This window comes from Callospermophilus lateralis, chromosome 2, assembly GCF_048772815.1.
Source record: "Callospermophilus lateralis isolate mCalLat2 chromosome 2, mCalLat2.hap1, whole genome shotgun sequence".
NCBI classification, from domain to species: domain Eukaryota; kingdom Metazoa; phylum Chordata; class Mammalia; order Rodentia; family Sciuridae; genus Callospermophilus; species Callospermophilus lateralis.
In genome coordinates, this window is record NC_135306.1 from 122,797,003 (window position 1) to 122,811,526 (window position 14,524).

The window sequence follows — 14,524 nt, forward strand, 5'->3', positions numbered from 1 at the left end:
CTCTATCTGAAGTGTGAGGGGTAAAAATTTGTTCCCAGGATGTAGGCTCCCTATTTACCTCTCTTATTGTTTCTCTTGCTGAGAAAAAACTTTTTAGTTTAAGTAAGTCCCATTAAAACAAATGATTTTATATTAAAACCCCTGATGGGGTGAAGGGTTGTGATTATCAGCAGAATGTTCAGGAACTACTATATTCCTGGGAACTATTTCTGGCAAATATTCAAAACTTTTTTACTTTTTTGGTGAGTTAAGATACTTGGATAATTTTTGGCTCAGGAAATAATCAAGATATACTCTCTAAAAACATTGTCTCCAAATTGCTACTAGGAACAAGTTTGTCTATAAAACATTAACACAAGAGTTGGTGCCAAAAAGCTGTAATTTAAAATGTATACACAATAATATATAACTGGCAAACAATCAACTCTTTGCCAAATCATCATAAAGAGAAAGGTTTTGTATCACTACTGATTTCTCAGAAAAACTTTTGATGGAGAATTCTAAATAGCTTACTGGTAATTAATCAGCTTTACTCTGGAGTGCTTAAAAGTAGGCCATAGATTGAGCAGAGGTGAATGTTGTTTTAACAAAGCTGATGTGGGCTACTGGAAAACTGGTTCTCACTAGGAACATATGCAAGGTGTTAACAGACAATTCCTTAATGAAAATTGTCCCATTAATGGTCCCAGAGGGAATTCAGTCCATTGATTGTAAGCTTCGGTGCCTTAGCAAACACTGAGGGGGCATTAAGCCTACATGCTGATTTTCAAGCTAATATTGTTAAAGTTTAATTTTCACCTTTACCAGTTCTCATGGTGAGACTCCAGCCCTATACTTTTTAAGTTAGAAAATAATTCAAGGAATATAATCTAATTAAATTCAGTTTCTTGCAAATGGGTATTTTAAGGTCTGTTCTATAAGGTGACCTGTTCAGGGCTGAGGGTGGGTCAGAGGTAGAGGACTTGCCTGGAATGTGAAAGGCCCTCGTTCTGTCTCCAGCACAAGGAAAAAAAAAACAGTGGGGAATAAAACAAATTCACTTATTCATTCTTAATTTAGGGACTTGCCTACTCTCCTTTTACTCCATCGTGTGTGTGTGCGCGCGCGTGCGAGCATGCACTGCTAAAACAATATATTGCGCAGGTCTCACCAACTAAGGTTGTTCATCCTAGGACACTTTTCTGTATTGAGTTTTTATTTGTCAAAAGACAATGCAGAAATCATCAGAAACAGCTGGATAGTAATAATGATGATACATTTCTAAAACACAAAACCGATTTTTGATTCACTCTGCCAAGCTTGCTATTCTAAATTGGATGCTTGCCTAGGATGAGAGTCTGTAGGAACTAGTCACCTGATTTAATATATTGCTTAATAGTAAAAATTTGAGAACAGACCACAAATATAACAGCAAACTCTCCCACCATCACTCCATCTTGCTGTCCTTTCCTTTCTGGTTACAAATTTCAAGTGTAGTAGGACCTGGCTATGGTACAGTAAGTGGACTACTTGATTGAAATAGTCTGGAGTAGGAAGCAGTCATTTCAGAATTAATATCTAAGCCAGATAGCAAACAGGATGATTTGAGTGAAACTCTCTCAAAAAATAATCCTTTAATGTTCATACTAAATGTGCTCCTACAAGTGTCAGAGCCACCAGCTACATTGGAATTGAATTTCCAATATTTGAGTCATTTTACAACTTTATTTTTTATTAAATTGTCTTTTATTTGTTATCTTACTTGCTGTTATCTGCCTTTCAGTTTTAAAAAACTATGTGCTGTAGCCATTCATCCATGTAGTATGTAACAGAAAATTTGGAGTGTCTCCATATAACCAAACAGGCAAGGCATCGAGGTTACCTTCATAAACAAGATGAAGGCTTTTCCATAAGGAATTTAATATTCTGCAATACAATGTTTTTTTACTTTCCAATTAAACTTTCCAAGAAATTATAAGGCAACTTTGAGTATTTGTTTTTATCTCATGTGCCTAGCCAGCTTCAGAGAGAAATCTTTCCTTAGTTTTGAAAACATAAAAAATACATTATATCTAATTAAAAGATTTATTTTAATTCCTTCATAACATATTCTATAAAAATTAATGTGCTGAGTGGATAATTATGTCAAGGGACACTTTTCTTCAAATTGGTGACAGGCAAAGATTTTTCTAAAAATTGTGTTGGTTAACTTGTTGAAATCATCAATTTATACTGTTACTATAAATGATAGCATAAGACTGTATACAATATCATTTTTAGGTGTAAAAGGTGTAATGATTTTTCCCACTAAAAATTTGGAGTTTCAGATTCCACTGTCCCACTGTTGCTTCATTTTGCCTGTTAGCCTCGTCAAACCACTGACAATTTTGTCCCCTTGGGAAAAAAAAAAAAAAAACTTCTGAGTGTCACATCATCATGGACCTGAAAAAACACAAAATCATATATGCTACTTTGTCCAGATCCATCAATTAGGAAACAGAAACCAGAAAGATGACATGATGTGTCTAGTGCCGCTATTTGTAGTTCTGGGGAAAGTTACCAAGACTAGAACATGGTAAAGCTGAATTCAGGGTTCAGTGCTTGAACATACTATACCAGACTTTCATTATTTTTGACTTGCAATGAATCATTTTAATTTTTCTCTGTTGGTTTTGTTACCTGTTAAAGTAACAACAAAAACAACAACAAAGATTCTTTAAAAAAAAAAAAAAAAAAAAAAAGGATGAAAGCAATGATATTTATGTCCCATTTTTTGGTCAATTTATTTTTATGTTAAACTTATAAAATGCTTCTGAATGAACTATATTTCACCCCATACAAATGGAGCTTCCCTGTGGTTGTTTACTAGCAGAAGTTGGGCTGTATGTTTTACATATCATTTAACTGCATGCTGGATAGTGCTGCTTTGACATATTGTTGGATAATGACACAGTCGATTTACAAATGAAATTTGTTAATAATCCCTTTGCAAGTTGGAAATTTCCTGACTCTTGACTATTCTTTGTTTTGGGCTTATAGCTGTAGTCATAAGTTTTGTGAGTTCATGCTGTTGCCTCCTGGCTGTCTTATGGGGACAGAAAAATGAGGCAAATGGGATATGTCTGTACTATTGCATTGAATTTGTGTGAGGTGGCACAGCTGCAAACTATATCATTGTTGTTCCTATGGAAACATTGATCAGGTATTTTAATCCTTACTTCTACAATTTAGAATTTGCCCTTTGCATCTTGCATTGTCATAGACAGTATTGTGTTCTAGCAGAGGGTAGAATGTATTGCCATTATTCATAGTTTCATTTCTTATTAAACACTATTATATGTGATGGATTATATGTATTTGTTGGGATCAGTCATGACTTTTTCATGAACACGGATAACTGAGATAAGGCACAAGATCCAGCTGATTAGTGTCAAGAACAAAGAGATAGGTAGCCTCGTACCCCCTTATTGTATACCAGATATGATGTCCTGAAGGACGTTCCAATGTCAAATACAGGACGGTGAGTCCAGGAAAGGTCATCAGCCAAGGAGGTGAGACCAAAAGCCAGATGTGAGGTACAGAATCAAAGCAAGGAGCTGGAGGAACCAGAGAAATTGAGAATAAGAAGCAAGGTAGTAGAAATTTTGAATGTTCAGTGGTTCTCAACTTTAGGGTGCAAGATTGCCGGGGGACTTACTAATGCCTGTGGTGGACTCCCTTCCTGGCACCTCTTTTAGTAGGCCTGTGGTGCAGCCTGAGAACGGGCATTTCTAACAGTTCCTGGGTGATGCCCAAGATGCTGGTCTGGGAGCCACACTGAGAACCATTAATCTAAATGAACTTCAAAGATATGTGATAGCGCCTATGGAGACGTTTCATCTGGAATACTTTTTAGAAGATTGGGGATGACTGGATATAAGTATAATATTTTGGTTTTTTGAAAAATTTCATTTTGTAAGTCAAATGAATAGTTCAGAGTTTATGAGAATATGAACTTCTTTCTGTATTTAAGATGCAAAGTAAGACTTTATGTTCTTGCTATAAAAACATATTCAGAAATTATTCCCTGTCAATGAAAAGTGATTTGTTTCCTATTTTTGTGGCTTAACGACTAATATACAGTGCTTACTGTGGTAAGCATGTATACTTTGAAAGTAGACAGCTTACAGTCAGATCTTTATTCTACCACTGGCTTTGGGCCTTGAGGTCACAAATCCTTTAAACTCTAAGAGCCTCCTTTGTATAGTGAGGATAGTATCAACTGCACAGGGCTGTTGGGAGGATTAAGTGAAGTAGTGGCTTTAGACCACATATCGGAGTGCGTAGCATATAATAATTGCTCCATTAATGTTAGCTGCTATTGGAACACTGGAGTAAATGTATGTTTTCAGGAATGTGACTTGGCCTAAAGTATTTTGGTAGTGATCTCAGTTTTAACCTGATAAGTTGTTCTCTGTACCTATAATTCTCTGTAAGTCCTATGCTAAGATTAGGCATGAGTTGGCATGAAGTTATAAATTATATGTAAACAGTGTGATTCAGAAGTTAAAATGTGTTCCAGATAGTCAAGAATCTAAAACTGCACATAGCAAATTTCAGATTAAGAGGGAAGAACACTTTATATAGCTCAGTAGTCAAGAACTATGTGACCAGGTTGTCTGGGTTTGTATTCTGATTCCACCTTTAACTAGCTCTGTGACCTCTCCAGAATCATCACATGTCAAATAGTGGCAATAATAACACACATTTCAGAGAATTGTTATAAGTGCATATGGTCATATATGTGCATGCTTGTGCAAGCATACACACACAGGAGAGCATATATAAAGTGATTATACCCTGTAAATGAAATGAGAAAAATGCTTACAACAATGCCTGGTTCAAAATAAATATTTATATAGCTTTTTGTTATTCATATTTACTGTGTGTATATATTTGCAAAATTTTATTTCTAAAGAAAAATAAATCAGAAAAATTAATAGTAGAGCATAGATCTGTGAGGTATTTACAAAATTAGAAACAAGTGCTGTCATAAACACTTGTTTATGAAAATACTTCTTTCTACCTGCTTTATCATCATCAAATTATAATTAGCCTTTCACTTATAACCAGAGTTAGTATCTTTAAGATAATCTAGACTTGATTGACATCCTAAAACAAAAAAGAGACAAATCCCTTTTATACTTAAAAAATTCCCTAGTTTTGCTTCTGCATTTGACTCTGTTGACCACTGTATCAGTAATGGTGAAATCATTCCTTTTCTTAGTCTAACTTAGACTTGGCTTCACTCCCAGCCATCACTTTTAACGTCCCCAACTCTTTTTTTCATCAGCTACCACTCCTAGGCACCAGGCATAGCCATCCCTACTCAGGGTATATTTCCTCTCTGAAAGATTCCTAAGACTTCCTTTAGGCCTCACATCTGTTCCATTCTCTCAGCTCAAGCCTTTGCCCATATCCACAAAGCCTATTAACATTTCCACTTGAATTCTTCACCACCAGATCAAAATTGAACTTGTATGTCTTTAAAACCTTTTCTCTTTGCAATGCCCCTGAGTATAAAAATACCATGCTGGACCCAGTTCCTGGGCTTAACATGTTGCCACTGACTCTGACCCATCCCTTTGCATTCCTTTCTTAACTACATGTTCCTTTTGACTTTTTCCCTGATGCAGCTTCATGGCCAACTGCCCTTCTTTAGGTTAGAATATTATCACCCTAGTAGCTACCTCTCAGGAAACAGGAATTACTTCTGAACCACTTTTAACAAGCTCTTTTCCCATTCCACAGCTTTCAGGTTTTCAATTACATCAAGTGCAGACACTTCTGCATGGCTTCTGCCTGGCCTTTAGGTATTTCTGTAGTTTGCATTTAAAGCTTGTTTCCTCCCCCTGTCTCCCTTGGGCCAGGTTGACCCCTCTGGACAGGCCTCTGACGATGATGCCATGAACACCCCTTATACTCACCACTATCTAGGTCTGCAACTGCATTTACATTCAGCACTTAGCATTTGTGCCTGGTATGCATTCACTTTCTTTCCAGGTGTAGGAAGACAGGAATCATTCTTTAAATGTTCTTAAGTTATACCTGAATCTAGAGTAGCACTTGAAACAGGAAATGAGCACACACAGAACCACTGAATGTTAACCCTGAAAGAAATCTAAGAGAAATGTGCCATCTGGTCATCCCCCTCCCTTATTATACAAAGGAATAATCTGATCACCTAGATGGATATTTTTAAACATAATAGCTATATATTTAGATATAATGTCCTTCTATTCATGGCATGTGGGATCCAGTTGCCATGGATGTTATTGATATAAAGTTTTGTTTTAGCAAATCAAATTTGGTTTTGATTAAAAACACTATTTAGAAAGAAAAGTTAAGAGCTAAGAAAATATGGAAAGAATTAAGAAAGCAATCCTCAAATAAGCCTCAAAAATACTGCCGTACATATGGTCAGAGTTTGCATTTACTCCATCATTGTTGAGTGATTGAGGACTCACATCCTACAACCTAGAAAATAGTCTTCAGACCCATTTCCTAAACCCCCTACGATGAAATGAGCAGATAATAATTTTCATAGTTACATTTTCAGCAAAAGGTCAAGGGAAGAGAAGAATCAATTGGTAGATCAATGGGTAGAAATGTTTCTTGGTTCTTCTGAGGTTGTCCAGTTGCCAGATTCACTGGAGATGGTAATATTACTACATATCCAGTGCTGTCATCCTGAGGCAGAGAGTGGGGCATCTCTCTCCTACCAATGCACCTCCTGGGTCTCTCACTCATACACAAAGTCTGGCTGAGCAAGCTGCTGCAGATGAAACCCTGATCAAGCTAAAGTTAAATAAATAAATAAATTTCTATGTGCACAAAATCATGTAAAGTAGACAGGCTTTTGTATTTGGCATGTCAATTTCTGTGTGTTCTCCCTCTCTTATTTTGGAAACTGTAATAGCCACTCTCAGCAGCCTGACTTTATAGTACTTTCCACCAGCTAGTTTAGTCTCACTGCCCAGGCTCAATGAATTATAGACCTCAAAGTAAATGCTCTGCAGGAAAACACAAATAGACTGTGGCTTGAGGTCTATTTGTGGTGAGGCCTAAAAAGCCAACCTCTAAAATGGAAAAAAACTCTGAATACTGGGTGATATGAAAACGAGATCCCATGTTGATTTAAACTCCTTAAAGTCCCATTTCATCAGTTAAGAGTACAAACCCCATGCAACTGCCCTCACTGAAGAACCAGCTGTAGGTTTGGAGGACCCAGACCACATGTACTTCTGACCAACTGGTTCAAATTCAGTGATCCCAAAGCCCCTAAGTTTTGATAATTTCCTAGAATCGCTCCCAGAACTCAGGAGAACCCTATACTTACAATTTTATTATCAAAGACAGATATTAGAACCAGTGAGATAAAAAGACACATCGGGTGAGGTGTGGGAGGATTCCATGAGTGAAGTTTCTCTGTCCTCAGGTTACATCACCTTCTTGGTACCTTAATGTGTATCACAAACCAGTAAGCTTTTTCCTGGCCCTGCAATCCAGAGTTTCTAATGAGGTTTCATTATGAAGGCATGATTGACTGAATAATCAGCAACATGACCATCAGCCTCCAACCCTACATCTGTCCTGAAGTTTGTCAGGTCAGGCTGGTTTCAAGGGGCTGGACGCCTCCTTCAATTCCATGTTGGTCTTCTTGGCATGGCCAGCCCCAATCCTGAAACCATGTAGACACCCACAGTACATGAAATCTCAGGGACCCACCATGAAAAGCAAAGGTAGTCCTGCCACCTGGGAAATTCCAAGGGTTTGATTCATTCCTTAAACCCAGGACAAAGACCTCATAAATTCTTTATTATAAAATGCACAAAATGCTACACAAAAATCAGATCTATTTTAAGTAACAGAAAACCACGGCCAAAAAAAAAAATGTATTTTTCTACCATAGAACTACATATGTATGTAGTTTTTCTACCATAAAACTATATATGTGTTGTAGTTTTATGGTAGAGAAACTCACTGGAAAAAATGCAATATGCACAGAAAATAAATGGCCACTGAACACTACTAGAGTCTTTTAATTTGTTTTTAGTTATTTATTTATCAACAATATTGATCAGGTACCTACTATGTTAGCCACTGGAAATATACTGTTACATTGTCAGCATGATAAAATTTATTTATTTGAATTACATAGAAAAGAGAAAGGTTGAACTATTTGGAATTATTTGATGATTTTAATTCTAATCAAAATGAACCTGAGTTTTGAAATAGTTGTTAATTTTTGTTTGTCAGGAATGAGGTAAGAGAGGCCCCAAACCAGGAAGTTTGGGGCATTAAACTTTGTGAAGAATTTGGGGAGGTGGAGATAATAGAAATAAATATTGCTAGTTTAATCTGAATACTACTATTTGGTCTCATGTTTGTAAAGAAAATCACAAAGTGCTTTGAAATATCATGTTGTATTATAAATTGTTCTTTTTTTGCTTTCCTGTAATTGGAGCAACCTACTAATTTATACAAGTTGTGACTACTAACAGAGAGCAATCACCTCACAGACTTGTACCGAAAAGAAGAAACCATCCAAGTGACAGGAAACGGTCATGTACAGAGTCCACGCTTCCCGAATAGCTACCCCAGGAACCTGCTTCTGACATGGCGGCTCCATTCCCAAGACAAAACCAGGATACAGCTGGCATTTGACAATCAATTTGGATTAGAGGAAGCAGAAAATGATATCTGTAGGTAAGTGTGGGGAAAATATTTATTATAGGGTACAAAGTATAGAAAAAAGATGAATTTAAAACATTACATCAGCATTCATTTTGAGCCCTTTAGACCTACCTAAGATGTATCCCTTCTTTTCCCAAAAAGCTGTTTATTAGCCCTACAGACAAAAAGTGTAGATATGCTACCACCGAGGGCCTGTTAGCCTGCCATGTTAACTCTGGCAACTGTTAGGACTCTGACTTCCAAAGAAGAGTGCAATCTGGAGGTCCATGACCTTCCAAGCAGAGAATAGGCATTGTGAGCAGGTAGATGCATCCAATATTTCAGTCACCTGCAACAGCTGTACCTGGTAAGAGTGTGGGAACCTGCCATGGGTTAGGGAGCATAACCCTCAACTCAACATCAGGAATTGACCCAAGACAATTGTAGTCATGACTTTCCCAAAGCTGAGAGAAGATGGAAGTTGAGGTTCTGGTCAGGACCTTAGTCTGAATTCATACTTCTAAGAATTCAGATATGTATGGGAAGGAAGAGAAAGCAACCACAGCATCAGTGCTCCTACAGCACGTGTTTCCTGTGGTTTCTGGGCCAGGGATGGAAGATGAAAGTTGTACCTGATAATCTTCTCCCTTCTTAGCACATTTCAGAGAAAGTCCAGGCTGTTGTTCTTTGAATTGTCCTCCCACAGCATCTTACTCACTTAATTATCATGTGTTAGGCTTGGGAGGGATTTTTCTTTCCTTTTCATACTTTACTGCATGCACTTGTTCTGCATTGCCAATGAACTACTGAACTGCTAAATCCTTTCAGCAGGTTTATTTTCCTTTGAATAATAAAAAAGAGGTGTCTCAAATTTGAACGTCCTTTGTTGCATGTTTATTATGCTGACAGCTTTTATTATGTTGCTACTTTCCCAAGAATAACAGCAGTGACTATTACTTTCTAGGACCACAGAGGGTAATGTATGCCAGAAAACAGAGACTAATACATGCAAGGAGAGCCAGTTAATATTTACAAAGAGAATAAACTAAAGCTGATCTTGTGTCTTTTCAACCTTGAAAGAGAACTAATTTTCTGTACTGACATGCACCAAAAAAAAAAAAAAAAAAAAATCCTAGGGGGAAAAACACTATTAAAAGGTGAGGACAGAAGGTGAGATTGTTAAAGGTGAGAAACAGAAGATACCATGATCCGTTTCTACCCACAGAACACTTCTGACACCAAACGTGTAGGGTTACCCCCCGACACATCAACCAATTCTCTACCACCATCTGGGTATCCCACAATTCAAATGAACTCTGCCACCATCTGCTTAGAGTTAGCTATCTATCCCACAGCCTTCCCTACATTAAATTCAGTTGCAGATCCCAGGCCTCCCCCATTTCTAACGGAACAACTGGTCAATCAGGGGTCCTACAGCTCTCCAGAGCAAGTATATGGAAGGGCACCGTCTCCAGGTGCATCACTGTCTAAACACTTGACGTATTCACCAACCCAGAAGCTCTCTGTACCCATGGTTGGAGGGCTTGTGGAGGTTTCATTATGGAAGCAAGGGTTATTGAATCATTGGCTATTGGTGATTAAGCTAAGAGGTTCAGGGTGGGGCTGAAAGTTCCGACCCTCTGATCATAGCTTGGTCTTTCGGGTGACCATCTTCCATCCTGAAGCTATCTAGGGGCCTGCCAAATGTCATCACATCAGGATAAATTCAGTTGTGACTGAAAGGGGCTTACTATGAATAATAAAAGATGATCTTCTCATCCATCACTCAAATTCCAAGGGATTTTGGATAGGAACCACGCACAGCTCCACAGAAAGGAAGCCACTAATGAACTTTTAGTCCTAGTAGTGAGCCCTTTGGGCATCCTGGTATTGAAAATAGGAGATTAACTGTTAGGATGGTTTTCTTTATGGACCTTTCCTCATATCTCACTGGGTCTCAAAATATACAGAATGAGTTAAAGAAGCAAGAGAAAGGGGAAAAAGCAGATCATTTACTTGTCTCAAAATCCTCCCTAAGAAAAAACATGGTACCCTCTTCACTTTGGACTCTGAGTAAAATTAAACTGATGTTGTTTTTTGTAAACAAAAGTGACCTGTAGTGTTATTAACAAAGTTTCAAGTATAGTTACGCTTTGAGCAGTAAATATGATTTACATACACTGTATATAAAATGAAATGCAATTGATTTCCTACCATCTGTTCCAAAGCCTCTGTGATGTTTACATTGTAATATTTTATTGCCTAAATAATGATGTTTTGTTAGTGCTTTTTACCTTCCAAACACCATATAAATGTTAAGTAATTAATTTACACAGCACCCAAGAGATATCCAGCTGGTAAAATTATATAAGCCTTCTTATTTTGCCCATAAGGAAACTGAGGCAAAGGACATAAGGGCCTCATAAATCACTGTCAAAGAAATTATAGTCACAATGTTAATATTTTTCACCTACTCCCTAGATTACCCTTCTCAATCAAGTAAGAGGCTCATGGGTAAAACTGGTAAACCATACTTACCAGTTTTATTCATATTTAGCTCTGATGCTTCTTATGCAGATTCCTTCTGGTAACCATGACAGAAAAATATAAGATGCATCAGACTTTTCTGCCACTGTTCACCCTGAATGCCCACCCTATGCTTATGACTTTGACATCTGAAGTTATTTGAGAAAGGCAGAGCTCAGGAACGAGATAGTAATGACCAGAACTGAAAGTCAGATAGTTCAGCCAAATAAGCAGATCTCAGGGCTCTGGAAATAAAATAAATGACCACTGGAAGATGGAAACTGTATCACTGAAGATATCCTACTGTGATAGGATTGTATAGAGGAACTTCAAGGATTGAATGGTCACATGGGATAACTAAACAGGCCTTGGCTATTTTCCTCCATCCTGGATCCCATGTTTCTCTGCCCAGTGTTCAAGGTGAGCCCAGGGTCCTCAGTTCACACGGTTTAACCAGCCAGACTGGTCCAGGAGGAGTTGCACATACGTTTCCTCAAAGTTAAATGCTTTCCCTTATAACAAATGTCATACTTTATGATGTGATCCTTCCATAATATGGTTTCCATGAAGAGAATAGAAACAAATTGTGCCCATATTTGTTTATTTTCTGCAATGAGAATACTGATTTTATAAGCTACATATATATCAATCATGTCCTCAAGGAAGAACTGAATGTGTTAAATTAATTCAAACAGTAAATTTGTTTTAAAGACTTATAAAATAAACATTTGGGCAGATAATTTGAGCTACACCTAAAATTTGCAAACAGATTGCAGTTGTTAGTTTTTCTAAGGAATCTCTAAGCTAGACGCTCAGAAAGTAGCCCATTTGGATTATTGGTGATCTAAAAACAGTAACTGAATGCATGTACAGATTTTCTTAGACTAGATTACCAAAGTTTGAGTTTGGAAAACCTTGTCCCTAACCAGCTTTCCTTTTAATAATTCTGTAGGTACGCTAGTCATCTCAATTGGTAAAAATAACAATAAATCACTTTTGTTGGTTCTAATTTCTCAGTGTAATTATGAATTTCAAAATCTACTTTAATCAAAACATATTTATTCATGTCAAATTGATCCTAGGTACGATTTTGTGGAAGTCGAAGATGTATCTGAAACCAGTACCGTTATTAGAGGACGATGGTGTGGACACAAGGAAGTTCCTCCAAGGATAACATCAAGAACAAACCAAATTAAAATAACATTCAAGTCTGATGACTACTTTGTGGCAAAACCTGGATTCAGGATTTATTATTCTTTTGTGGTAAGTAGCTAAACCACCCTATGATTAAAAGCAGACACTGGTTTCATGAAGGATAGAGATCATTTTCTGAGATTAAATACAGTGGTGTGAGGGTGAACGAACTTTATTAATTCCTTATGGTGTGTTTTGTTCCTATCCTGTGGTCAAAACTCTAAAGGCTTTTTTGTAATGAATGCCATTTTGGATCTAGTACATAAATATTTAGGCCATGCATTTTTGAAAGAAAGCATAGTAAATAAAAAAAGTAAAATTATAGTGAAGTGATACAAAATTACATTTGATTCAACTGAAGCAAGGTACAGTTAAATAAGAAGGTATGTGAGCCTTGGACAGGTTTTAAGAATTAAAACTAAAGAAAATATTTCCCCTTTTTGTTTGAAAAGTTGACCATAAATTTCATCACAGAAAAAAAAAGGTCCTGATGATTTTAGTTTAAGTGACAACCCAGATTTGGGAAGAGCCCATGCTGTAACACAGAGCCTCAGGGTTGACACATGTCTGCAAGATCATTAGATCACACCGGACCTGAAAGTCTGAGCCTGCTTGACTACACTCGATTTTACTTAAAACACTCAGCAGCCTTTTCCAGGACCACTTCTTGTGTGGAGGGCAGTACAGACATGGATTGGGGGAAGGTTTTGACTGTTAGAACATGTTCAGCCTCATGTTTAGCCAACATGTTGACAACAGTTAATTCTACTTGTTAGATCACTCAAAGCATGTATTTTTATTCATTCATTCATTTGGCATCAAGAAAAGATTCAAAATAGAACACAGTACTGTAAATGGCATCAATATGTTGGATTTTTTCCTCTTAAGAATTAAATTTAGAATAGGAAAAAAAATGCTACTGTTGTAATCTTAAAGTCTCTTGCATGATGGTGAGCTGTGAAACACTATGTGAGTTCCACATCAGAACATTATAAATGAAAAAATAGCATGTGGCACCTCTTCCGGTTTTAATTCGAAAATAATCCATCAAGCATGGTTTACATTATTGCAGAATCATGCAATGCTGCTTAGCATTAAAATTTAAGTGTCAACGCTTGGTTTCTACATTTCTTTCCCTTTTAATGTGTTCAGTGATGTGTCCGTTCTCAGTTGCTCATGGAAAAATCAGGCTTGGCATGTTAGAATGATGAAAAGACCTTTATGTCCCACAAAGTATGAAGCACCATCAGTACTAATGTATGTGCTTTCTGTGATGCTTGGCTTATGACTAAACTAAATGTCAATTAGAAACACCTTGACTCTTAACATAACATCTTTAAGGCCACACCACTCCTTTTATGGAGAGCAGTACAAACATGGGCTAGGGGAGGAATGAATGTTCTTGCTTTTGGTGTCTAAGGTTATGGTGAGAACTTATCACTAATTTCCCCAGCCAGTGTTAACTGGAATATTGTAGAGGCTCTGTAGTTTGGATGGAAATTGTTCAAGGTCACTTTCCTCAGACATTTGCTTCCACCCATACATTCAATTGTGCTGTAACTAAATGGCAATAGTTAGAACATTTTTGTGTATTTTCCTATTGGCCTCTTGGTCTGCTCTACAGAGGTATATCTGTTTCCCCTCCTACTAGGCTTCTGGCACCAAATATGGTCAATTTGGCCTAACGTGTTTGGCCACTTATCCCAAGAGGCAAAAATCATCTTCTGATATATAGAGACCTTGGGCATGTGGCTTTTGGATACAACTCTTCTGTTTGATTCTTCATGGATAGGCACAGACGATATCACATATGTCTTGACCACTGTTTTGGGAAAAATCTTTTTTTTATTTCATGTTAATATTTTACTTGAAGAAACTTTAAAAGCAGGGTTTATAGATTCAATAACCAAAGCTCAAAACTGAAAGTGGATGAGAGAGAAATAAATAGTAAGGCAGTGAAATTAGAAATGGCAAGCCCTTATCAAATGCATTTAAATGATGGTTTTTAGAATGCTAAACATCTTCAGAACTGGACACAGCTTCTTGGTAACCCTACTTTAAGGAATGGTAGGTACTAGGAAAATTTGAGCCTTAAGAATAATTTCTGGCA

The 14,524-nt window shown here is 37.1% G+C and overlaps 1 protein-coding gene across 3 annotated transcripts in view; it reads left to right on the forward strand.

Annotated features, from left to right (window-relative positions):
* The window catches only part of Pdgfd (platelet derived growth factor D), a 226,231-nt gene that overhangs the window by 144,376 nt on the left and 67,331 nt on the right, over window positions 1–14,524 (forward strand). For 2 of the 3 annotated variants that reach the window (XM_076843822.1, XM_076843825.1), the window contains exons 2-3: window positions 8,523–8,727; window positions 12,303–12,483. In XM_076843822.1, the coding sequence (XP_076699937.1) occupies window positions 8,523–8,727; window positions 12,303–12,483 (386 nt within the window). The remainder of the gene's footprint in view (window positions 1–8,522; window positions 8,728–12,302; window positions 12,484–14,524) is intronic. The other variant, XM_076843824.1, reaches the window with a different exon arrangement.